General features: G+C 49.0%; 1 protein-coding gene across 3 annotated transcripts in view; it reads left to right on the forward strand.

Annotated features, from left to right (window-relative positions):
- The window catches only part of PAX7 (paired box 7), a gene marked incomplete at its 5' end in the record, with an annotated part of 94426 nt that extends 67948 nt beyond the window's left edge, over window positions 1-26478 (forward strand). For 2 of the 3 annotated variants that reach the window (XM_082069990.1, XM_082069991.1), the window contains 2 exons: window positions 22157-22403; window positions 25905-26478. In XM_082069990.1, coding sequence (XP_081926116.1) covers window positions 22157-22403; window positions 25905-26020 — 363 coding nt within the window. In that variant the 3' untranslated portion in view covers window positions 26021-26478. Of the gene's footprint in view, window positions 1-15258; window positions 15325-22156; window positions 22404-25904 lie in introns of all 3 variants that reach the window. The other variant, XM_082069989.1, reaches the window with a different exon arrangement.
- Window positions 26479-26716: the final 238 nt, after the last annotated feature.

Consider the following 26716-nt stretch of genomic DNA (forward strand, 5'->3'; position numbering starts at 1 on the left):
TTGGGTGCAGCAGGGCCTCCCGCTGCAAGGCGCTGCTGCTCGCCTCCACCAGACAGGCGTGCACGAGATCAATTTGCAGCGGGGACTGAAGATGAGAAATCCCGGCGGGGTCTGGGGTGCGTGAGCAGTAAATTGATCAAAGGTGCGGAGGGTCTTAGCTCGCCGCAGTAAGCTGGAGTCAGCCCTTAAGCCTCTATCCAGTTTGGAGACGAGGGGGATCTTATTTCAGGGAATAAGTACCTGAAAGGGAATCGTGAGTCACATCGGGGAAAGGGTGGGGAGCCGCTTGCCAAGTAGATATAGGAAAATCACAGCGACTGATCTGAGAGATGGAAGGGGCAATGCTGACACCCAGGGGGTTGTTTTGGGGTAGGATTTCACCCACAAGGCCAGTGCAGAGCTGATGGGGAACGGGGAAGAGAGAAAGCAAAAGCTGCTGTAATCTGTCTCTCCCCTGAGATCGGAAGCGGCAGAGCGAGCTCCTCACAGCCTCCTCTCTCTGTGTCTCTCCCAGCTTTTCTTCTCCCTCTCCCTTCCCTTCTTCCTCCCTCTCCTCTCTCCTTCCATTTGATGTGGAGGAGAGCTGTCTGCCACTCGCGCGTCTCTACCGAGAAGGGATCAGAAGTTTCAGCGAGCGCTCGGCGCCTCTCCTTTGATCCATGTCCTGAGGCCTGCTTGACAGCGAAAAAAAGCATGGAGACAAAACGACTCAGTCAAAGTGATTCCTGACAACTGTCTCCATGAGATAAGGAAGCTCTCTGTGTCTTGGTTTTTTTTTTTAATACCGCCTCTCCGTTTCCATAAGAAGTGGAGTCACTTTAAACCAGAAGAGCCAGCCAACAGCCAAGCTGCACAGAGAACAGCCGAGCAGAGAGCGCCTGGCTGAGCCTTATCATGTTTCCTGTCTCCTTTTCCATTCCTTTCCCCCTCTTTTTTTTCTTTTTTAATATATAAAAACCCCCTCTTTTTCCCATTTTTCTTTTCTACATGCTGCGTTATCCTGCTGCCTTACCCCAATGCCGCCTCTAATTATGCAGTTGCAGAGAAAGCCCAGCGCGTTTGCAGGTGGCCGGGACATTATTCAGCTCAATCCCAAGCACAGGGAGATGCCTGCCTTCCCCACGAGGGGCTGGGGGGCACAGAGAAAGCCCCGTACGTTATCTGACAATAACCAACCCTTTTAGGGATCAGCAGCAGGCCTCATTAATAGCAAGGCATTATGCACCGCTGGCCACTTAAGTGGTCCTTAGAGCTGTTCCCCTGCTGCTGAGCCCCAGATTTTATTATTATTGTTTTATTTTTCTTGCCTAGTTCGTGGCACGCAGGGAGGTGTGTTCCCCTTCTCGCCTCCGGGTTCCTTGCAGGAATGAGTTTGCGAGGGCTCAGCGACGCTAATCCTGACTGGAGGACGCAGGACTTGGTGTGTGTGGTGGCACATGGAGGAGCGGGATACACGCTGTGGAAGGTGCTTGCAAACGGGGTCCATAAACACACAGGCTCCCTGTGGGACAAAGGTGACGCAAAAGGGACAGGGAGGTGGCTTCATAGATTGAGATGCTGAGGACAACCTGGCTCAGACACATGAGACAGGAGCGTTTAATCCCAGTGAGGAGCTGGAGGAAAGCAGATGTGGCGTGGCTCACCATGCACTGTGCTTCCCCATCCTAAAGCTGGAAGGCACCTGGGATCCACCAGAGGTGGCAAAGCCTGGCTTAGGAGTGGGTCTAGAGAGCGGTAGGTGGTTTAGTGATCCCTGGCAGGACGAGGGACCAGCCCAGTGCTCCGGCTGGCTCTGGTGATGGGGACAGGGATCAGAGTTCGTCCCTGCGATGCCGAGACTCTTTGCCAGGGAGTTTCTCTTCCCCTCCGCTCTCGCCGTAATTAGGCTATTGTTGTAGCGTCTGCTCCCAAGTCCAACTCCATTAGCATGCAGGATGAGGGGAGCGAGGGGGGACACATGGAGGGAGAGATTCCCTTCCCCCCAGAACTGCGCTGTGCTGCGCTGATAAACAGTAAATATCGGGGAACAGGATTTCCACATTATCTGAGTGCGGCAGAAAATCAAAATTTCAGTCTAAATCCAAGGAGACGAGGCTCATAAGCTCCTCCAGCTGATACAGACGCCGAGCGCAGCCGGCAAGGCTCAGGCACAAAATAACATTCTTTTTCATTCAAAAAAAAAAAAGGAAGAAAAGAAAGAAAAAAAGAATGAAGGAGAGGAGAAAAACAAGCAATATTTGGGGGCTGACTGCAAGAAGGGGAGAAGAAGAGGTGATGCAAAGCAGAGCATTGTCTGATATTGCAGCCCTTTTTTTCTGATGAGGAAATAAATCCCCGGGTGTATTGGGGAGGGGGTTGGAAACTGCCCATCCAATGAACTTTCCAATCGGCGGCTCTGGCTCAGCAGAGTGTTGCTTGGGGATCGACCTGTAGGACACTAACAGCTGCCGGAGGATGATGGCAAACCTTTAATTAGCGATTAGAGTGCGCAGCTGAGCACAAATCCAGCCCCGAATTAGGAGCCACATGGGGTCTCCCCGACCCTAAAAGCCACCACCGGATTCAGCGGCTCTGTCGGGAGCGTTGGGTCCACCAGCTCTAACGGAGCTCAGGCCGGGCATGCTGCTAATTGCACATCCATGCCCTGCTCCAGCCTGGCAGACGGGGCAGGAGGGACCCCGGCTGGGACCGGCTCCTGCAGTCGTGTGCTGCAGTAGGAGGAGATGCCGAGACTGCCTGGAAAACACTTCCCAATGGGGCCTGGGGCTCCCGAAAAATGAGCAGCAGCGGGGAGAGCAGGTCAGCCATGCAGGAGGGCTGCTTGCTGGTTTTGCAGTGAAAAAGGGACGCGGTTCTGTCTGCTTCTAAAGGGATTTGCTCCCTCGGAGTTTGCGGCGTGGGTTTCACAGTGCTCTCTGCTCTCCCAGGGGAGCAAGGTGATTTCAGCACCAGATAGGGCTGGTGTTCCCGGCGCGTTCAGTTTAGCTGCTTGCTGCGTCCCAGACAGTTTTGCATCCTTGCCTGGATCTGTGCTCTGTTTGGTGAGACTCCAGCAAAGCATTGCTTGCTTTAGAATCTGTAGCTCCAGGTTTTTAGCCCGAGGAAAAGCACATTTCTGTACAACACCAGAGGCTTGGAGCTCTCCCTGGAGCTTTTAGTCATTGCTGCTTGGAGCAATGGAGAAGAAAAAGCAGGGACCAGTTGCAGAAAATGTTTTCTTGGCTTCTGTAGCAGCCACTTGTGTCCTCCTGCTCTCATCACTAGACCATAAGCTCAGCATAACTCGGAAAGCGAATTAATTCTTCGCTCTGAGCTTCTTCCTTAGCTCTCGGTCTCTGCCCAGCTCCTATGAACGTCTGTTCCCCATTTCTATGTCCATCTATAAGGTGGCATCTTTCCTGCAAAGAATTTTAAGGTCTATGTTCCAGCTCCAGCTGGTTTCTGGTATAAACTCCATCCATACTGTATAGATCCAGGGAACATCAGTGGAACTGAACTTCCAGTATTTAGATTTCTACCAGGCAAGACTTAAGGCTTTCAGTAACTTCAGTGCTTCCGTAACTTCTGCCAAGGAAAGGAGGAGTTTTTATTTCAGACGAGGAGGAAGCAGGTGTAACAGATGCCTGTTGGAAACATCGGAGGCTTTAGGACTGGCACACTGACTTGCACTTGTTAAAGTATGTGAACTCGTAGGATGCTGGCATAGAATGTCCCAACCCCTTTGCACTGTTGGCTCAGATCTTGTTCTGTGCTGTTCTCTCTTCTCTTCAGTATTAAGGCAGGCGGAAGGAGGTTTTCCTGAAGTATTTGTCCTTTCCCCTCTCCTGGGTGTTTGCACAGACACCCCAGAAGTCTGAAAATCTGAAAGTCAGAGCTAGGGTAGCATCTTTCTGCTCACATCATCTGGGTCTGAGGTCAATGCTACCAGAGTGGCTGAGCCATTTTACATCAGCTAGAATCTGTTCATGCATTTTAAAGACCAAGTGCCCCACATCTCTTTAAAAATTAAGATCTTAATCCCATACCTTAAGATTGGTGTTTCAAAATCCCTTGGCATGCGCGCAGGGCTTGCTTCTTCTGTTTCGCACAGTTAGCATTGCCTTAGGTTTCATTGTTTGAATGATCGTCAGCGCAGAGTTTTGGCCTCCATTAACTACAAGAAAGGCTGATTTAACACTCAAACGTGCCGGACTGCTAATCAGCACGCACTGATGTCACCCAACACAAACCCCATCCGGGGGATATGTAGAAAGTCTTGGGGATATTTGTCTCTAACTCTCCAGTCTCTTTTACCTACAGGGCTGAGCCTCAGATGGCTCTTGCTCTTGGCCCGTTGTCCAACCCGTTGTGTGCCCTGATCTTTCCCATTGCATCCACATTGTCACACCAGCTATCCAGCTACGTTCTCCCAGCCGTGCCAGAAGATTGCCAGTCCCCCCACTGGCCTCTTCCTCCTTCCCCCGCCGCTCGTAACCCAGCTCCTGTGTCTCTCCTCGCCTGCTCCCCTTGCTTTATTTCACCCGGGGTCTCAAAGCCACGATCCCTGCAAGAGGGTTTCTCAAACCGCTCAAGAGCCGCAGGCTTGTCTGGAGGGCGAGAGGTCAAGCACTAGCAAGTGTTTCTGTTTAGTTCCAGATACCAGCCTGACAGGTGGGTGCCTCTTGATTAATTCCCAGCTCCCCTAAATGTTCCTGTCGTCATGTGCTGTGGTCCCATGCAAGCCCAGGCAAATTGGTGGGGGGGGAAGAGGAGAATGTTGGAATGCGTCAGGTTCTCTCCATTCAGGCTGTTGCAATGGGACTGTGGCCTGGGACAGTTGCAGATCTTCACCTCCAGCGCTCGTTGTGCTGACAGTACTTCCAAGTAATGATCCGTGCTTAGAAAGTACAGCTAGAAACCTTCAAAGACCCCAGTTCTCCCAGCTTGACTGCTGTGGTGTGGTTCTGAACTAGCTGTGTCTTCTTGCTAATCTACGGTGATGCAGATATCCAGCTGAGGTGCATACGGTCCAGGAAAACAAGGATTTGGGATCAAGGGAGCATCCTCATCACCTGAGCTGGCTGGAGCCTCGGGGGTGGGCTCTGAAGAGGCTGGTGAGCTCTGTGTGGGGCAAAGTCTGGCAGCTGCCAAGTGCGTCAGTCAGCTCCTGTTGGTTCCTCACCGGTAACAGCTACGGTAGCGCGATTTTGGTAATCTTGAAGGCAGCAATAATCACGCTGTGCTGATTCTCCCTTTCAGACCGTCATCATTTAAAGGTAACAAAGAGAGAGTATCATTCACAGTCATTCCTCTTAACTGACATGCTTCCATTAGGGGCTCAGTCATCTTAGGTGCTCTAGATGATGAGTACAGAGAGCCAGGATCTTCAGAAAATGAGTCAGACCTCAGAAAAGCTGAATCACTCTTCACTGATGCCACAGACTATGGAGGTATTTATTTTGTCTTATTGGAACAAGTCTTTTGCAAGAGTCCAAGTCCAAGGAGTTCTCTTCCCTCTTTCTCTGTCTCATTCCACCTTTCACATAACTGGGTTTATAATGTCAGAATTCTCACCAGAACATCTCTGCAAACATCCCTGCTGGAGAAATTCCCAAGGTTTCCATAGCTGAGGGTATTCCAGGGAGTAGATAAATCCCATTTACCCAGTTAATGCTCTGCAAGGTCCTTCTGAAGGTTTGGGTGGGAGAGCTTGGGAGAGGGAAGGTGGTTTAATGTTTGTGGCAGCAAAGGATTGGAAATAATGAGGTTTTGTGTCCCTTACTACTAACTTGGTTGCCCAACCCTGGTAAGCTACTTACTCTTGTCTGCAGTGGTTTCCCCATCCGTGTAACAGGGAGAGTTAGTGTGGATCTGCCATGCGGGAATGCGGAGAGGCTAAATCACAACGGGCTACAAACCACAATGAAGAGCAGGGAAGGACAAATCCAGCATCCTATAGGTGTTACCCCTCCTGAGCAGCACAGCATCCAGCAGTGCGGAGGTCCTAGGGAAGAAACCAATGCCGGAGCACTATTTTCTTTTTTTCTTTTTAATTTTAAAAAAAACCCACCTTATTAAAATTTTTCCCCGCTGCATCTCTTGCTTATTCAAATAGTGCCAATTTCCGTGGCTCTCATATCAGCTCCCAGCATCTCCCAGCCTCGCTGCTTGGGTTAGATGGGAAGAGAGGGAGAGAGAGAGAGAGGAAGAAAAAACTGCAAGCAAAAGAAAAGCTGCTATCTGACAGAATCTCTCCTGGGGATCTCAGTTATTAAAAAAAAGCAAAAAAAAAGGACTCATTTTTCTCTTAGCTGGTGTTTGTTGAATGTGCAGGAGCCATAGGCAAATTTTTGCTAATTTTGTGCATGCTTTTATCATACTGGTGATTCACTGGCAGCTTTATCCTCCGATAAGTGGATTAGTTGTTGAGCTAAACAAAAAGGTGTTTGACAACCAGGAAGCTCTAAAGAACATATTTGTTTTCCAAAGAATGGAGCTGTGTTTGTTGCTCGGTGCAGTGTGGGGTGTTGTTGTGAATCTCATTAGCCGAAAGGAAAGGCCTCAAAGCTTTTCTCCCGTACACAAGGCTGCGGTGCTGTAGGAACATCTCCCTCCTATCAGTGGCAGGTTATTTTTTTCATTTGCTTTACTCCAGTAGTTTGGCCCCCGAGTAATTGCTAATTAGGGAGTGGCTAATGAGCTGTCGGCATGAAAATACGGCATCTTTTGGCAGTGGGGCTGGGCACACGCCGGCTTCATTCGGGACTAAGCATCACAGGTCTGCTAGTTGGTTAGTAGAGCCCTATGGCTCACAATTAGACCTGGACTTTGTAGGGCTGGAGCTAAACTGAAGGCACAGAGAGATCAGTTGACCGAGTGGAAGCGAATAGTGCTAAAATAATGAGCTTAACTTTATCTAAGACTTTCATCATAATATCTGAGCATCTCATCATCCCGCGATGTGTTTCTCCTCACGGTACCGTGGGGAAGGTCGGTATCTTCAAGGCCAAGAATGGAGGCACAGAGTTTTTATCCTGCTTAAACGTAAGGTAGGAACCTGAGGCTTTGTCAAAGCCCTTTGCTAGCTCAGAAGGCTTTTTTTGGAGAAGTGCTTCCATATTTTATAATTCTGTATTTCCGTGCAGTTGTATCTTTATTTTCGGGCCTTTGGAGTCCTCCCTCCCCGCTCAGGTGCCCACGGCCCGTTGGCTTTAGTGCCTGGGAGACGTTGAGAGTTTTTTTTCCCTGGAGCTGCCAGGAGCTTGGTGACAGTCACAGCTCTGCCCGGCCCAGCAGCTCCTCTCCGATAGCGACCACGAGCAGATTCCTCGTGAGGATCAAGAACAGGGCGCTCTCCTGGCCTCTCACTATTTCCAGCTCAGGGGATTTCCTTAAAAAAAAGGTAGTTTGCCTGGTAATCCTCAGTGAACCTTCCTTCCAGGTACTTATCCCGTCTCCTCTTCAATCCACGCGGCTTCGCATCTTGTGGTGAGGAGTCCCATGCGTTGATGCTCCACCAAGTGAAGCTTCTTTTGCTTTGAATTTCCCCCTTACTGCCTCCATTCGAGGGCTCGTTCTGGAAGTGACAGTGAATAGTCAATTAATATTCACCCTCTCCGTGTCATTTGTGATTTCTTAAGCTGCCATCACAGCCTGGGGAACCAGGAAAGGTGCTGATTGATTCCACCCAGCGATGCTGATGGCTCAGTGGCTTTTTTCCCCCGGTCCTTGCTTAGGCTGTGGCAGTTTTGCCTGACGCCTTTGGAAAGAACGAGGTGGGTTTGCAGAAGTGCATTTTGTGCTTGGGCAAAGCTTGGAGACACCGGCTCAGGCTTATAAATCTCTGTGGATGCTTCTGATAGCAGTGGGAGACGCGTCTCCTGTGGAAACGAAGCATCTTTTTGCATCCTGCTGCCAAACTGTATGTTCTCCGGTGTCCTTTTGAAATACAGGCAACCTCGGTGATAAGAAGAACATAATCCCAGTGCTTGAAACAGATAGCTCCATCCCTCCTGACATCTTTAGGAGCCCACAGAGATGGAAGGATAGGCAGCCACACCGTTCCCGTCCCCTCGGCTTTGCTCATGCCATGGCCAGACGTGAAGCCAGTAAAGCTCGTTTTCCCCTGGCAAGGGGCTAAAAGCGCCTGTACCTTTCCCCTGACAGCAAGAGCAGCCCCTGGCCGGGAGGGTGATATGAAGAGGGAGCGAACGCGGTGCCATGAGAAAGGGGGGAGGGCTGTGCACAGATTTTGCAGTCGCCAGCAATTGCTCTCTTAGCTCTGGCATAGATGAAACAGGGGGGAGGGAGGGAAGAAAAGGGGGAAAGCAGCAGTGGAAGAGCGAAAGGTCCCCAGCTGGCTGTTAGTGGCATCTGCACTCAGAGTACAGACTCCAGCTGAGAGCTATTTCACTATTTATTTACATGTAATTATTGCTATGAGGTGCAGATATTAACACTGTCAAGAGCAATTTGCCCTGACATTTTTCACTTGCTCTGTTCCCTGACGTTTTGGGTTTGGTGGGATTTTTTTTTCACTCTCTCTCTCTCTCTTCATCTCGCTGCTGCAGTTTTGGCAGCGCGGAGCCCAGGCTTTTTCATCCAGCGCCCTTCGCAACTCATTAAACTTTGAAATTTAATTTTGCCCAGCGAAGAGCTGGGGCGCAGGGAGCGTCTCCCACCCCCCTCTCCCCACTCTCGCGCACCCGCCGCCCATCTACAGCAGTTCAAGCATTTCCACTCTAAACAAACCAAATTTACCGGTTGCCGCGTTTTCAATTGGAATGCAATCTCCAGCATTAACCTTTGCTTTCGACGCTGCATTTGAAACACACAGAAAGGTGCCCAACCGTTTATTAGGGAGAGAGTTGGAAAGTGCACGTAGAGAAAGCAAACGCAGAGCAAATGTTTTTTTGAACCAGTGCCCAGACCAGCATAGAAATCACAACCCGTTTCTAAAGGTGGGTTAGGACCAGTGACTGTTTCCTACTCCTTTAGTCCCCATTTTTTCACCCCCTTCACTCCGCTCCTGCCTCAACCATCTGATTTCAATAGCTGGTGACACTTTAAATTAAGACTTCTGCCCTATGCTCAAGCCCTGATTTAATGAGACAGTTGTTGTATGTCATCTAATAAATACCAATTGTGCATTAGAACTTATTTGCCAAGCAGGAGCGGTGACGTGACAGGCACAGCTCACCGCAGCTTGCTCTCCTTCGCAGCCAATATGGTGCTTGTAATCATTTAGCATTTGTTTAATACCCACTAGAGCATCTTCCTCCCCATCAGAGCCCAGCGATCCACACTCGTGTTTTATAAACCAGAAAGACAAAAAGGTGTGTGGGATTAATAGTTTTACCTGCAGCACCTTGGGCCCTTTTTTTCCTTCTTAGAGTTGCAACTGAGTTGGCTTCTACTCTTTTGACTTTGCAGGGGAATAGATTCAAAGAGACCAAACTTGCAACTGGGTATTTTATTTTCAATATCTTTTTGTTACGAATTTCAGTGTTTTACTGCATTTCGATCTTTCCATCCAAAGTTTGTATTTGCCCTCGCATCCCTCACCCATTTCCTTTCCATTTTTATTGTTGCTATTTAAAAGGCTTTTTCATCTAAAAGAAAACATTGTTTTTTTCATTACATTTATATTTATTTGTACATCTGTCAACCCTTTGTAAGCCATTTGTAGAGGGACCTGTAGTAATGTCGCAAAAACTTAGTAGTATTTTCATTACTACGTGTTTAAATGTGATCAGAGCCCAGCATGGAAACTCAACATTTTCTATTCTTAGCTCTTTCTCCTCATATCTCTCCATCCATCACCCTTTTTGTCTGTGGCAGTGAAAACAGAGCTGGTAGAACTCTTCCCACCTTTGGAAAACTTCTATCTTCCACAGAAAGGCTTGTATACATACACTAAATATCATCGTATGGCACTAATGTTTTGAAGTTCCCCTCGTTTCTGTGCTGAGCTCATGACAAGGCTGGAATGAGGACACCAGCCTTGGCTTTGGGGGGTTCACATTCCTTCTCCCCCATAAACGTCTGCGCCGGCTCGACTTGGAGCCTTTATTGGGCTCGTTTTTCCCCTTGTAAGGTGAGAGTGCTGGTGATAAAATACATTAAAGTAGGTTGCAGAAATCTTTGGAAAATAAGAAGAATGTTGCAGAAATAAGACACTTTTCTGCTTTTTACATAGGTGGGACTTTGGATAACACGTGCTCTGTGCTGCTGCTTTCTGGGGGTGGCTGAAGGGTCGGGATGCTCAGCTCTGATACAGAAAGCTCTGGATTGCTGGGTCGTTTTTGCATGGACAGGAGGTTTTTTCTCTCCACATAATGACCAGGGGAGAGTTAATCAGATGGGGACTTTATTATTGGTGACCCAAATGCACCCACAAAGCTCAGGCACCAGCTGGTACATACATTAACTCCAGTTTTGCTTAATCTCGTGGTTTTTAAGACAGTCTCACAGTGGGGAGGAGCCAGGACACACAGATTTTCTGAGCATCTCTTAGGTGTGAATGGTGTGAACCTTGGGTGAGGCTTAGGGCAAGTAAAACCCAGGTTTGGTTTGGGGCTTTGGTCTATGTGCTTTGCCTCGATTCTGCCCCTTCCCTGGGGTCCCCAGCTTTGTGCCAAGGTCCCAATTCCTCTCTAAGCCAGAGGGTGCAAACCAAATGGGGAAAACTCACAGCCAGGGGTGCATGGGGTGCAGTGGGAGGATGGGAGAGAATCATTGACGTTGTCAATGCTGCCAGGACTTAACGTATTGTGAGATATGGCAGCTTGTTTGCACGGGTGTTAAACAGCCTCTCCTGTCCCCTTCTTGTCACTGCCCAGTCCCTGCCACCGCCAATCTGTGTCCTAATCTCCATCAATTAACAAGAAACACTTTCGCCCCCTCACTCTCCCCCCCGCACCGATACAGGCACCCACCCCGAAGCCTCGGATAAAGAGGAAAGAGCCCCCCCAGCCTCGACCCTCTCCCCCTTTACTTTCCACTAACTCAGCGCAACCAATTAGGCATCTGACACCCGTACTGGCTGACAAATTGTTTCTGTCATCTGCTTTCTGTCTTTCATTAAACGAGAGGCGGAGGGGGGAATGGAGAAGGGGAGGGGGGGCTGGGAGATGTGATCTCCCATGCTTAGCGAGGCCAGATACATTAATTACAAAACGGCCATTTGCAGCATGAAAATGCATTAATTAAATTTATGCAATCATTATCTTTAAATAGTCATATCTTTAAAATAATCAGCCCTTCCTGAGTCTTCCCTCTCCTCCGCTAAGTATCTCTAATCCCTTTTCCACCAGTTATCTCTGGATCAGCAGTGACTTGTATGCTTTGAAACTTCGACATGCAGGAGATGCCTTAGAAACTCTGCTTGAGTAACACAAGTGGGTGAGACCTTCGCTGCTCCCCTTGGCCCCAGCGAGGAGGACAGGTGAAGCACAACCATACACAGCAAATCAGAGGATTTGCCACTTTTTGGAGGCTTTTCATCAATATATTTTCCTAAAAGAGAGTTTGCGGCTCAGCCAGGAGTTGTGGGGTTAATAAAGTTCTTTGGTTGCGTTCGAGAGCAAGCTGTGTTGGTTTACATACCCACCTAGTAAATGTATTGCTGGTTTTGTTGGGGAGAGGTTTAATTTTAATGAGGTGACGATTCTGTGATTCTACTCTCTGACCCTTTGCTTTGGTGCAGATGTAGCTTTGCCAGCAAACAGTTACCTTTCATCAGGTTATCTTTTTATTTTCAGAAATCACTTAGTTCAAGGCAGTAAATGATGTTCGCGAGAAAGGCAGGCTTTTAAAAATAGGCATTTTGCTACTCTGATGCTTGAGATCACTTCTTAGTGGCTTCATAGTGTAATTCTAAAAAATACTTTATTTTAGAATACCATCAGATGTAGCCAAACCAAATTGTGGCAGACGGATAAGAAGGAAGCGCAGTTAACGACGTGTTAGTCCAGGAGCTTCGACTTTTACACTTTGTTGTTCAAAGACTTCACCTGTTTGCGATGGCCACTCAAATCATCACTGCAAACTTCTCGAGGTTTGTGCTGCTCCTCAACAGGTGCCAAAATACCCAGGGAAGAACTAATGTCATCCCCTGCATCTCTAACACCGCAGGACAACTCCCATCCAAATAGCTTTTAAAGAGCTGGAGGACTCCAAGAGGGATACTTATCTAAACTCAAATCCTTTAGGGCTTTCTTATTGCTTCTGGTTAAAGATTTTTTTCTGTTCTTTGTGCGTCTGCATTGCTTTTAATAAATCCTAAATGTTTTTTTCCCTATAATGCCTAGTGAGCCAATGTCCAATTAGAGGGGAGCTCCCGCAGCGGCATTTGGACCCAAACCTCATGTTGTGTTCAGCTGGAGTTATAAATTTGGGATTAAAACCAGGTAGAATTTGAGGGGGGGATTTGATGGTGACCGAATTGTACCAGATCTTTCACATGTGAGGGGCAGAAATTCAGCAATGGAAGCAGACAGCAGCTTGCCCTGCACAGGAAAGTCCCCTCAACAGTCCAAGTGTCCCCAGCCTCCTCTTGAAGTGCTTTACGACACCGTAAGCTGTTTGGATCCAGCACAGCATGAACTTAGTGTAAAGGTGATTACAAATAATGAACACAAAAGGCTCGTTCTTCCCTGGACCGTCTCTGAGAAGGGACATTTCTGGAGAGAAAGGAAAAGCCTTCCTATGGAGCAAAATGGGGAAAGCGGTTGTTGAGCTGGAACATCCTAGCTGTAAGGGTAATCCTCACTTAAAGCCAGTGTTTTCAGCAAGGATTCCCACCTTTCTCCTTCCTTCTCCCTCCTTCCTTCTCCCTCCTTCCTTCTCCTTCCTTCCTTCTCCTTCCTTCCTTCTCCTTCCATCTCCCTCCTTCTCCTCTTCCCTGTCTTTGGAAATACCCCAGTGCTCCCTAGCAGCAGGGAGAAGTCCGAGGGAAGAGCACGTGGCACTACGTAGGGCTGCAAAAGGTATTTCCTTGGTTTTAGGAGCTGTGATTTTCCTATGGGCGAGGGGAAAAAGAGGTCCTGCCTTTAAAAATTTATCCCTGTGGTAGCCTCAGAAAATCCCAAATAATCTTGAGGCGCTTGCAGACAGGACCAGGGTCCGTTCATTCATTAGGCTGAGCTGAAAAGAGAAACCCTCACCTTAAAAAATGCACCAGGCTCCCCCTGCCCAGGAAATCAGGGGAACCGAGAGCGCAAATGAACAAGCAGCAGAGGAGCTGGCAATAGGAAACGCGTCTGATTTTCCCTTTCTTCCATTCTTTTGCCAGCTCGAGTTATTAAGTGTTGGGTGCGCGCCTGGCTAGCCCTGCACTTGCTGAACTTATCAGGGTTATTTCATCTCCCCATGACCTCCCCGTATTTACCATGGGAACCCTGGAGGCATTGGCTTTGCTTAACTGGTGTATCTTACACTGCAGTTAAGCTGGACCTTAACTGATTACAGCCCTCGATTGATCAGAGGGAGAGGGAGGGGAAGAGAAAGAGGAGTCCTAGAGCAGATACGGGTCTATCAGTGCACCGAGCAGCTTCGCCCGGGGCTGGGATATGGCACTCGGGGGATTCTTTGTAGTGCGGCTCTTTTCACATTTATAGAGGCTCCCCTCCACTCTCCAAAAAGGGAAAGACAGGGAGAGAAAAGCAGGCGGGGGGGTGGGCCACGGAGTGGACTCAAAGGATCTCAGGAAATCTTGTTTCGAAGCAGTAAGTCAGCACCCGCACTCCATTACCAGTGTCCGCGGGGGGTTCTGATAGTGAGCGAGCACAGAGCAGCTTAGCCGAGAAATGGGAAAGAAAAAAAAGTCATAAAATGAAGGAGAGAAATGGAAAGGGAGGAGGGGACGAGGAGACCTTTCTGTGAATTTGGGGTTGTCTTTGTTAGGCTCTGCCGGCGTAGGGATGCTGAAGAGAGGAACGACAGGACTTTATCAAACGCTTTTAATTGGCTGGGACTTAGTTGTGCTGCATTATCTCCCCACCCTGCCATTATTCACATCAGGCAGATGCACAGCAGTAGATTTAGGGCTGATTTAATAGGAGACCTTTGTTTGTTTATTTCTTGGTATTAGGAATCTTATACCAAGCCCTTTTTGTTCCTCACCTGCCATCAGCATGTCTGAGCTTACCCAAGAATGATGAATAGGTGCAGAATAAAAACCACAAGTGATCTCCAGCCTATTTCCAAAGCCAGACCTAACCTGAGTGCTTCTGTCTGTTTGGAAATGTCGAGGAATTCCAGTTTGCCGTGGTTGTGCCTTTCTGCTTTCTCCTCCCAGATGATTTTGTGAGTTCCAAAACGCCACAAGCAAGATTCATCTTCCTGCAATCAGTACCCTGCGTAAGGCTGCCCAGGGATGCTCCGTATCTCAACAAAGGGATTTTTCCCTGGAAACTTCCCTTTCCCATGTATTCACGTGGCCTTTACAGGGAAATGTGCTCACGGGGAAAACAGCCATCAGGGTAGAGTTTGCTTGCGGTGGCTTCTGTTGATGCGGTTTAGTGCCTGGAAATACAGAGTGCAGGGTGGCTCAGTTTGCCAACCAGCATGTTTGGGAAGCATTGGCCTTCTTTCAGTTATCCTGTGTAAAATGTCTTAGTAATTCCAGTTTAGTCAGGAAAAAAACTTCCCGCTGAGGTAACACAAGGTTGTGATGTTGATGGTTAGTAAAGCACAAAGTGCCCATTTTCAGAAGGGAGATACTGAGCAGCGCAGGAAAATCAGGCTCCTCTGACACTTTGAACATGGCCAGGCACTATTTAGCCTTTTGGCTCCAGTCTCTCCCGTTTCTGGAAGGGGTGAGTCCGTGTCTTTTGCTTTTGCTTGTTAGTGAAATTAGTGCCCGTAGAACCTCCCTGTATCTTAAACAGCCCCCACTAGCACGGCATGTCTTTTTATTTCCTCTCTGATTATCCAGACTACTGAAAGCTTTGCCATCTCCTTTTATCTAGGTGATAGTAGAGTTTGGTGCCCTAAAACCAGGGACAGTGACTCGTGTTTCAAGATGAAGAAGTTTTTAATGTAATTCCTGTTCACGGTGATGCCTCCCTGCACTCCCCTCCGAACTACGGGTGTAGAATCCTGCGGTGCTTCCCATTTCCTTACGGTATTTCCATTGCGAGAAGAGCCCGCTCCTCTTTCCCATACCATCAAGACTTAAGCAATTTCTCTTATCCTTACAGTTAAGACCTTCCCCTTCTTTTTTATAGCTTAGAAACTTTTCTTTAGACCTTCTCCATAATTTGTACATCTCTACAGAAGCAGGGTGCCCAAAACAAGATGCAGTGCTCCAGGTGGAACCTCACCATAGCCTTGAACAATCAGGTAATAACTTCCCATCGCCTTTTTTGTTTTGTTTCTCCTAATCCTCCCCTTGCGCAGCCTGCACCGGTCTGCTTTGCTGCAGCTCTCCATCGCACCCCCAGCTCCATCCCACCCCCGGCATCTCCCCGAGCCCTCTCCATCATGAGTGTGTGGCAGTTTTTCCATCCGTCAAGTGAACAAGGTCATTTTAGGACACAAACCGTTCATCTCCATTTCACCCGCTGTGTCCTAGACTGCTCCCCTACGGTACTGAAACATCCTTCAGATGTTTTAAGTCACCGAAAGGCATTGATGATATTTCTGGGTTTATTGTTCGCTGCCAAACGCTACCACTGGTCAAGCACAGGCCCACAGTAACCGTTTTTGACCACTTTGAAGGGATCTGGTGACGTCTGTCCCATATGCTCCAGAAAGGATTGAGGCACGTCGTGTTCTGTTCCCGGCTCTGCTTCTGACACGCTTTGCGTGGCCTTGGGAAGGGCATTTCCCTGGCCTCTGTGTGTTTTCCTATGGAGTGGGGAAGGTTACAAAGATGAGACTTTACTGCTGCTGTCAGCCCGGATCCTTCTGTAGCGGGAAGCGTGGTTGTGTGAGGTTGTGTTAGCTCATAGTCACAACGCTCTTTAGCACTAGTAACGTGTGGATGGATGGATTATAAATACCTGGCTAGACGAGGCAGCGGAGCATCAGGTTTCTAAAACTTAAACTTCTTAAAACCCACAACAAAATAGAGTTAAGTCACCTGCTCATTTACCCCAGTATTAATCAGGACTGTGCTTGAAGTCAGTAAAGTTATGATTAAGGCAGGCTAATGTGAAGTTTGCTCCAAAGTTTACTTAGAAGCAACTGCAATTACCCCAATCAGATATTTTCTAGGTGCGAGAAGTGTGAAGCACTGTCTGGATCCTTGGCCTGATTGCAAAATCAAATGTAATGGGTGTACTTACTGGATTGGTATGGCAGATTGGGATACAACTCAGCTGGGTCTGGTGATTTGGAAAACATTCAAAATTAATTGCTTGGTTTTGTGAGTGCAGTGTTAGCGATTGCTACATAAGTCATTTTAGTCCTACCTAGGGGCATATTTGCATATATTTATCCTCCTTTCAAGTGAAGATCTTTGGAGAAACTGTATTTATCTCCTCACAACTCTTTCTTCGGCTTTCAGTAGTCCTACAGTCACCTCTTCATTTTGTTTCCATTTAATGTATGTATAGAATAATCGACTCTTCCTCTTCTCGCCAAGTGAAAATGAATCCACAGAGATCAAAAAGCATTAAGATGAGGAAGGGTTGCCTTCCACAAAAGAGAAGGAAAAGATTAGCCGAACAGGCTGCAAAATAAAGATGGAAAAGATTAAGCTGAGTCCCCACCAAGTAGCTGAGAACAGTCTTGGAGGCCAGAGCAGGAGCTGGATCAACCCACGTGGCAGAGAGACCAGCCCCTCCTGGAGAACACGGAGCGGATCGTTAGGTTGGGCCGTGTCGTTAGTAAACCCGTCAGGTCCTGCAGTTTTCCCAAGGAAGTGGTGTAAATGTTCACACCACAGAACCTGAAGCAAAGAGGGATTTCAGCCCACCAACACTCTTCTACAACACAGAATTTCCAAGTGCGTTTTCCCGATGTAGTATCAAAGATTCCAACTGATCACATTTCCAGCCTTTCCCAAAAAGAGAGGATTTCTCCCCCAGTGCCAGGAGAGACCCTTCCTCTGGTTTTCCCTTTTCCACTTCTGCCTGGTGTCCAGTTTGCATCCCTTTGGGACCATCCGGCAGCCTCTCTGGAGTTAACACCCTTCAGCTAGTTGCAGATCATTACGTGTTCCCTTTATTCAGAACTTAGCCAGGCTCAGCAGTTTCTAAATGCAGCATTTTTCGAAGGCAGCCTCTGATTTTGGACGCTTTGCGCTGTGTCAAATCAGGTGCCCAGAAATGGAGACACCACAGAATCCAGGGTCACTCTGAAGAACTCTGTCCACAGGCTCCTGCCTCCCCATCACTTTGTTGCCTTGGGTTTGATCTCCGCGTGGCTCCTCGGTGTCATCATAGAATCATTTTGGTTGGAAAAGCCCCTCAAGATCATGGAGTTCAACCATTCCCCAGCCCTGTCCCTGCCCCATGTCCTGAGAACCTCATGTCCGTCTGTCCAGCCCTCCAGGGATGGTGACTCCAGCACTGCCCTGGGCAGCCTGTTCCAATGCCCCACAGCCCTTTGGGGAAGAAATTGTTCCCCAGATCCAATTTAAACCTTGCCTGGTGCAACTCGAGGTGGTTTCCTTGTCTGCTCACGGAGCCGCGCAGCATCGCTGAATGTGGATATAAAGCCTGCTGTGTCCAGGGCCTGATATCTCCTCGGCTGGTTATCTTAGGAAGCCTAAAGCAAACTGATAACGCAGGGCAGGAGGTGTAGGGACTCAGAGGATGTATAGCCTGTCCTGGGCTGCCCTGGTATTTGTCATACAGCTTTTGACAGCAGAGAGCAGCGAGGTGCAGCAGCCAGGTTCTGGGGCAAGGTTTTGTCGTGAAACTTGGCTGCTCCCCTCCCTGGTGCTCTCACCCCCTTCTCTATCGAAGCGGTATCTCTCTTATCACTTCTCTACCCACCCAACTGTGTCCCCCCCAAGCCCCCCAACCTAAAATCCGAAGGCCTGATGGCACAGATTGAAGGCCCTAATTGCACTTCCCTTTCCAAAGCCGCCTTCGTTTATCATAAAGGGTGCACATTTCCCCTGCTACAGTTTCCACGGCCAGAGGCCCTGAGGGCCAGCTCAGAAATGGAGGGAATTAATTACATTTTTTTAACTCCCCTTCTTTTAAAGTATGGGAGAGCGTGATGAAACGTCCCGGGGGGGGGACAGGGAACAGGGGGGAGCACAGAGATGAGGGTGAGGAGGGAGGTGGCAGCAGGAGGCAAGGGGGGGCGGCTCTTTCATCCAGGAGGATCTTTGTGCATTAACCTTGGTCTCCCCAACACATGGACACCCCTACCTCCTCTCCCACACGCCAAATGACCTTCGGAAAGGGTGGAAACAAGATCGAAGACTCCTCACGCCGTGGCTTTTATTGACTTAGCCCAAAGTGTGAGCCCACGCCACGCCTGTGACTGATTTGGGACAGCGAGCAAAGGGAAAGGAGATGGAGAAAGGCAGAGAGACAACCGGTGAGAGGGAGGGGAAGGGAAGGCTGTCAGTCACTGTGATGGACAGGGAGCAGATTTCCCTCCAGATAAAACCTTACAGATGTGAAGTGGGTATTGATTTTTAGTTAGTGATGATAATGCACCAAGAAGTAATAAATTATAGGAAAGCAAGGTCAAAAATAAAAGGTAAAAGGACTTTGCATTCTTGAGGAGGGGATTTCTCCAGCTGCCCCAGACTTTCTGAAGTTCAAAAGTTGCCTGGAAAATGAGTTTACCCAGCTGAAACAAGAAGACAGATAACGTGGGGCTGGCGAGGCTGGGGGGCTCGTGTAGGGTTATCTGTGCTGGGTGGCTGCATAGCAGAGAGGGAACAGAAACCTCCGGTTTGCCCTTGTTATTCCTGACACCTCCATGTGTCCTGGGGTGGGGAAGATGGGATGCTGTCCTCTGATAAACCTGTGCAAACAGAGTTTTGGGGGAGCCCAGCCCTGAATTGCTCTCAGTGTGCCTGGAAAGGCAGAGACTTCCCACAATCAGCGTTGCTGAAGAGGGAACAGAGACTTTTGGGGTTCAGCTGAGCCCCAAACCTCTCTCAGGGTTCATCTGGCAGCGACCCAGGAGCCTCCAGTGTCTCCAGCCTCCATACGGTTCCGTATCCATTCACCCCCCTGGCATCGTCCTGATGAAATCCCGGTATCCTGATGCTTCGCTACGGATTTCCAGAGGGAAATTCAGCCCGTCTTTTTCAGAAAGGGGTCTTAGGATGGGATGAATTGTCCTTCAGAAGTGTCACTTTCTCTGTAGAGGGATTCTAGAGGATTAGCAGAGACTAGAAACTTAACTTTGCATGGCTAAGGTTAGTTGAGTCCTAGCTTAAGTGACTCGCACAAGCCCTTGTGAGTCAGTAGCAGAGCTGGGATTAGAAATCAGTCCTGATTCTGACTGATTAAAGCCAATTACTGTCTTTAGTGGGATTTGTGCAAGTGTCTTCTCCGGTCTCAGCTCCTCTGAATCTGAAGAGTGTGAATCTGTGTTTCATTTACCAACGTTGCTTTACATCCCCCTTTCTTTTTAAAAGGGCCTTAGCGGAAGTGTTAATATGACTTCTGCTTGCTTTAAGAGCCTTTTATTTTCTCTGAGTAATATAAAGCAGCTGACTCTTTTGGGGAGATGGCCAGGAGGGAGAGCACTAGAAAACCTTCTGCTCCATGAGTGGTTCCAGTTGCCCTTCGTTTTGTAGCTCACAGTTTCTTTTCTGCACCTGCAGGCAGCACTGCCAGATCCAGACAGCTCAGGAAGGGAGAGACCAAACGGTCCAGCTTTGCGCTGCCCGAACTGCTGTGGTTTTTGCGCCTGCAAGAAGGATGTTTATTGTTCTAACCATCCGATTCTGCTTGCAAATGCAATTCAATGACGTCTCGTGGCTGCTGTATAGGCGAGTGTCCTGGAGATCCGCCAGGGCACGGAGGTGCAGGGTGTAACACCTACGGATAAAGTGATGTTGAAGCTGTGAGGTCTGAACGCAGCCGGCGGGATCGAGGGGCATAGAAGGAGAATTCGGAGCTGAGCCAGAGCAAAGTTCGTGACCCGGCTTAGTGGAAGGTTACAAATAACTTTGCAGCTGGAAAACCAGGCTGCAGCTCTGTGATTTCCCCACTGCATAAGCCTTGAGGCAGAGAGGTTTACGTTACATCCACACAGAAAAGCATGACAACCCTATTCTCATATTAATCCACTCTGTCTTGCATATTTAAATGCAATTTCCTTTCTTCATCCCCCTGTCTTTCAGTCTTTGGGCTGTCAATGGGGCAGGGAGTTCCACGGGCACATTTTGCACAGCGTTGCAGCGAAACAACTTCATCTAGATACCTTGGGGCTTAATCGCTGTGGTTAAGCTGTGCCTGGAGGGTCTGGAGAGCTGGAGGTAGTTTAGGCTCTGTCTGGAGCACCGCCTGTCCTGCAGTGTAGAAACAGCTAAGCTGGGTTTAACTTTCGGGGGCAAGTAGCAAACTCCAAGACCAGTGCAGTAGGAGGGGGTGACCGAACAGTGTCTGAGCTCTGTGCTGCCACCACTGTGCTGCTTGTCCGAAGCTGTTTTAGAGCTGGTTCCTGTGTCTCTGTACTTCACGGCAGATGAAGTGGTCAGGGTTAGATTGATTTTCCGGGCTTTTTAACTAACTCCCTCCCCAGAGCCTCCCCACAGGCGTCCAGCCACCCTTGCTCCCAAACTCCCCTCCCAGCCAAATCTCAGGCCGGCTGAATCGGGAGGTGGCATCGCATCAAGAGAAAAAGCATCTTTGCAGAGCTCCCAAGTCCTTCTGCGGGGAGGAGAAGCTTTAGAAAGCCAGAGCCTAGCTGGTCATTCAGCCTAAGCCCCTGTTCCAGGAGGAAGGTGAAGGAGGAGGGGACGGGGAAGGTGTCGGGGTGAGCGGGAAGGGGACACGCCGCTCTATACAACCCCCCTCGTGTCCTTCCAGAGAATGTATCCACCACACAATAGCTCACCAGGCCGCTGCTGGGGGATAAAGGGCTCATTTTACCACTTGCCAGGCTCCAAATATTTCCAATTTGCCACTTTAATTGATGTCAATAAGGTTATGCTAAATTCGGAGATTTTCAAGCCGCTCGGCATCTGAGCGCTGGCCTGGCCCCCCGAGGTGACTGCCCGTCCCCTCTCCCCCCGCTGTCCCCAGCCTGCGGCGCTGCCGACATCAACCGAGAGGCATCACGAGTTCCCTTCCTTCCTTCCCTCGCCACGGCCCCGCTTCTGCAAACTCTTTACACTCTTCGCTTGGCAGCCCGGGGGTAATTTTGCTGATTGCAGAAGGCAATTGCATTAGAATGCTAGTTTTAGGTCCTTGTGTGAAGGCTTGGGGGCAGTGGTTTACCCCAAGCTCACCCGCAGGAACAAATCTGGCATTTTTGCTGCAAAAGAACTTTAAAAAAAAAAAAGCAAACCCAAAACCCAACAAAGATCATAAGTTCATCTGTTTCAGGTCTCAAAGCAGGAAGATCACTTGTGTGCAAATTTAATTACATTTTTAAACCAAGCACTACACTGAAAGGAGCTGAACCAGGACCTATTATCCTTTAACATTTGAGGGTAAAGAGAACTTTGGCATTTCAGTTCCTAAAGTGGAATCTGTGTCAGAGGCAGAAGGGGTTTGTGTCTGCTTTCATAGGGACCTTTGCAAGCCAAGCCCCACTCAGGCTTCCAAAGAAAGGGGCTGTATTCAGCATCCCTTGTGGAAAATACTGAGTTTTGCTCCCTGTCTCGTGCGCGAGGGCAGCTCGTATAGGAAGGGAGGGGTGCTGGTTCACGGCAGTGCATGTCGAGCAGGTTTCTCCCGGGTTTATTCCTCTCTCCAGCATTCATTCGGAGCAGCACAGCTGACGTTGTTGGCAGGTCAGCAAAGAAACACCAAAAATCGAGTGTGCTGTGGAGGAACCTCTCCATTATCCCTATTAAGGTCTTTCAAATAAAGCGTTAGACACCGACCAGCCCACTGTGGGGGTCTGTCTGTTATTATTTGGTGGAAGCAGGCCTTCATTCTCCAGCCTGTGTTGATATTGTATATTATACATATAGATGAACGATATACGCAGCCTGTTTCTCCCTGGTATGCATGAAGACAGCTGCACATGTGCCCTTTCTCCTCCAGCCATTGACGTGTGGTCTCCTGTGTTTCTCCAGGTGATGAGCATCCTGAGCAACCCCAGCGGGGTTCCTCCTCAACCCCAGGCTGACTTCTCCATCTCTCCCCTTCACGGTGGTTTGGACACCACCAACTCCATCTCTGCCAGCTGCAGCCAGCGGAGCGACTCCATCAAATCCGTGGACAGCCTCCCGACTTCCCAGTCCTACTGTCCTCCCACCTACAGCACCACCAGTTACAGCGTGGACCCGGTGGCTGGCTACCAGTATGGACAGTACGGACAAAGTAAGTGTGCTGGTTGTATTCCCCTTGCGTAGAAGAGAGGGAGGGGATGGGGAAGGTATGGATATTGGAAGGGATTCCTATGGAAGTCTGTCCATCTAGAGAGAAAAAGCAGATCTGCTCACCAGACGCAGATGGAGATTGCTCTGCACAGCCTCCCCAACACCATCGTAGTCTGATTCTGAAGTCCCAATTAAAACATTTTAGTTTACCTATACTTACATTTTTATATAGAAAAGGACAACTTCCAGACCTCTCTCCGTCCCCCTTTCCAATTCTCACTTCTCCAAGTGTCCTACAGCTCATTGATCCTGCTTGGCCAGAGGGAAACTGGGATTTTAGTGCCATCCCTTAGTAATGCAGAACTATTATATATGTGTCATTTCTCCCCTCTGCCAGGTAAGGTCATATTGAGAGATTTTGCTACAAAATATGTTAAACCAATGCCTGTCAACTGGCCCGTGGTTCTGTGAGGGCTGAAGTGAGGCTGGAATTATAATCCCGAACCCAAACCTCAGACCTGAAAGGTGGAAGGACCCTGGGAGGGTCTGTTTCTCCTCCCGAATGGGTCACAAAAACACCAGCGAGCTGGCAAAGGGCTCACCTGCCGGTGTTAAACTAATAATAAGTGTGGTGTTGTGAGAGAGTGATCCGTGGAGGGTTAAAGGTGCATCCTCTTCCTCCGGGAGCACTCCTGCTTGCCCACAGCTTGTCCTCAGTGACCTTTCCTTCCATTTGGCTGTGGCTTTTTATTCCCCTCTCCGTCACAGCCCTTTAATGTCTTTAACTTCTCCAGTTAAATGAGAACCGGCTGTGGCGGCAGACGGGATCAATAGCAGCTTCCCCCCACCCCTCCTTTTTTTGTTTTTCGGGAGTTTGATCTGTGACCCCTTGACCTTCCCCTCGCTTCTGGATGTGAGGCTGGACACACGTGCTATTGATAAAAATCTTAAACAAATTCCAATACCATGTATTTCCAATAAAGATTCCCTTGGGCAAGACGTTAGTCACACCCATGTGTGTAAAAAATAAAATCAGGCGGACGAGCTGAGTTTTCTGAGAGAGAGAGACCAGCAAAGGAGGAGGAAAGAGAAAGAAGGGTTTGTATTGGTTTGCTGCAGGAATTTTTACTTGGGCCTCTCCTCAAGCTGATGAAAACCCGCTCACATGGCCCTATTTATGATGCTTTATTTGTCCCAACTTTCCTGGTGTCTGTCGCACGGTGCCCTGTTTTCTGCTGGACACTTATTTAATGTACAAGTCCAGTTTAGAGCCCGCTGGGCTCGGTTCGGAACAAGAGTGTTTTCCTGTTACTAGTCATGAGAGTCCAGGCTGCTTCTTATAATGAGTCCCATTTATAATAATGTCTGTGTGAGGAAACAGTTTTCATTGGTAATTAGTCCTGTTAGAGCAATCACTTACATGAAGTTGACCTTGATAGAACAACATTTTTCCTTGTCTTTCTCAGTGCATTTTGTATTTAGCAGATACTTTTAATTCCTCCTGCTTTTTAATTCTTCACTGTTTCTTTTCAAATGCTGTTTAAATGCTGATCAGTGGGAGGTGACCTCCACAAGATCATTATTTAGTGATGTTCAGTTCAAGTAATATTTTTCCTCTTTCTATGATGCGGCAAAAAAGTATCAAAACTCTAGTGAACGCTGTGATATAATAAAAATGGGGGGTTGCTGTGGTGGGGGTAGGCTCTGTGTAACGGGGATGTAACCAGGGCTTGTAGCTTTGATAGGCTTTGGAGAACCTCCCTCTGCCCGCTTCTCTGTTTTAGAAACACAAATCCAGACATACTTTCTCTCTCACATAAGCAAATAAACACCCAGAGTACTTTGGGTATGTTTCTGGTTTTATTTTGACTTCCACTGTATTAAACCAACAAACCACGTCTTGGACTCCGGGCATGGGATGCCCTGATGCATTTGAACTCTTCCTGTTGGTACAAAAAGCAATATTGGAGTTTAGCGTGTTTTTTTTTAGAAGGAAGGGACTGCCGTCACTTTTCCATTTCGCTGGGTGCTGCCCAGGGCAGGATGACCAGTCACCCCCGTCCTTTCCCAAACACCCACCTGAATTCACACAGGTGACGACAGGAACAGAGGCACAACCACACAGAGAGGAGGCAGTCCCCTCCTTACCTCTCAAAGACATTAAATAATGTGGTTCCATGAAATATCAGGGGACCGAGTTGCTAAGGCCTGGACAAGAACCATAGCGCGGGGTCTCACCCTGTATACGCCCCATTGAAGCTGGAGGCACCACAACACAAGGTGACAGAGCCCAGCGCTCGAGTCGAGCTGCCGCGGGATTGTCCCCAAGGAGCGCCACACACGTGCCATGTCCACTTGCCTAAAATTGGCTCCTTCCAGGCAGAAGCCCCGTTGCCCCGCAGACCTCGCTCCGGCCCCGCGGAGCTCACCCCGTGCTCATCCTGCTCCTTTCCAGCGCCTGTGCTGGCCCAGCCGGCGAGGAGCAGAGATGCCAGATTAATGTGGTCCTTGCGGTTCCCAAAGGCCGGAGCTGTGTTAATGATGCCGGTGATGGAACGCAGAAGCGTGAAAGGAATTCTAATAGATATGACAAGTCTAATAAGAATTTGTGTCTGGAAGGGACCTCCTCTGGGGCAGACGTCTGACAAGACGTTGATGGCTGAAATTTGTTTACTCATTGGCACCGATTGTAGATCTCCTGCCAGCTCCTTATTAATCTAATTTGAGACATTAAAGCTAGTGAAAGGGAGAGACTTTGACTGAAGCTCAGCTAATGAGCAATGTCACCATCCTGCCCCGCTCCTCTTCCCCCTCAGACCGCGGGGCAGTCAGGCGAGCTGGGATGCGGGTTCATGCATCGCTTCAGGAGTTGTGGCTGCGGTTCTCGCCCAGATGGAGATCGGTTTCCCCGAGGAAGGGTGGCTGCAGGCAGGCAGCAGAGCTCGCACACGTGAGTCAGCGTGCAGCGGATGAGTCAGATTTGAGCCCTGTCCAGACTGGGTGAGCGTCCGCTGAGATCTCTGGGATCGTTTCCACCAGCGTCACTGAGCGCAGGAGTTGACTTTGCCACCGTGAGATGACGATATGGGGAGGTGAGGCTGGAAGGCTTATCCCGCTGCCTTGCTGCTCAGGCTTGTCTTCAGGCAGCTCCCTCGGAAACACCGTTTTCCGTGGCAGAAGTAGGATTTTAGCTCTTTGCGGGAGGTTCACGCAGAGATGAGGGACTGCAGCAGCACAGGCAGCGTGCCGCAGATGTGTCCATGCAGCAGCAATGTTTTCTCAGGTGTTTCTGGCAGGACCATCATCGGTTTGAACCCTTTGCTAGGAGCACAGCGGGGCTCTCGTGTCTGTGACGACCACCGCGATACTCTTTGTAAGAGTCAGTCCGTTGGGCCTGTTGGTTACATGCCCTGTGATGCCGAATGCCTCATTTCCACTGAATGCTAACCCTCATGTTGTGCTGTTTTCTCACCCTCCTGTTTCTTTTCCCCCTCCTCTTCAGCCGCTGTTGATTACTTGGCCAAGAACGTGAGTCTGTCTACACAGCGTAGGATGAAGCTGGGAGAACATTCAGCCGTTCTGGGCCTCCTACCAGTAGAGACGGGCCAAGCTTACTGAAGAGTCCGCCTGTGCCAACAACCCACTCCAGCAACTCGGTACCACTGGAGAAAACACCACCAGCCTTCCAGGGATCCACCTGCACCCGGACCCTACTCCTTCCCAGTTCCCTTCCACCTCGCACCAACTTGAAGGAGATGGGAAAGATGGGGAGGGCTCTCCAAGTGTCCAGCTGCTCCCAGAGCACTCATCTCAGAGGCAAGCTTGGCTTCTGGGACCTGACTTCTCCTCTGGCCAGAGACAATGGGTTGGGTACATTTATTAACCCCAAATTCATGCCCTCCCTCTAACCTACCTGGCCGTGGCATTTTGCCCACACTTAAGGACTTTCCATTGATCTAGGTAGTTGGCATAGTGAAAGCCAAATTGATCTTTTTTCCTCTGTAAAAAAAACGTTTCGTTTTGTTTCTTTTTCTTTCCATTGCTGTAAATTTGGTGAATGTTGTATAGGAAGGAATAACCAAGCTGATCATTAATGGTGATATAATTCGGGACCACAGAAGACCTATGGACCAAATATAAGAACTTGTTTAAAAAAAATAACCACAAATACAAACAAAACCAGAAAAACATATGTTAAAGTGACAGCAAGTTTCCCCACCCCGCTCTCCCCTTCCGTTCTCACTGATGGCTTCCCAAAGCAGGGCCAAACGGGCCAGACCGCTGCTAAGCAGGGGCAGGATTTAAGTCCGTCCA

Source organism: Streptopelia decaocto (genome assembly GCF_964273445.1).
Source record: "Streptopelia decaocto genome assembly, chromosome: 20".
In the NCBI taxonomy this organism is placed as follows: Eukaryota; Metazoa; Chordata; class Aves; order Columbiformes; family Columbidae; genus Streptopelia; species Streptopelia decaocto.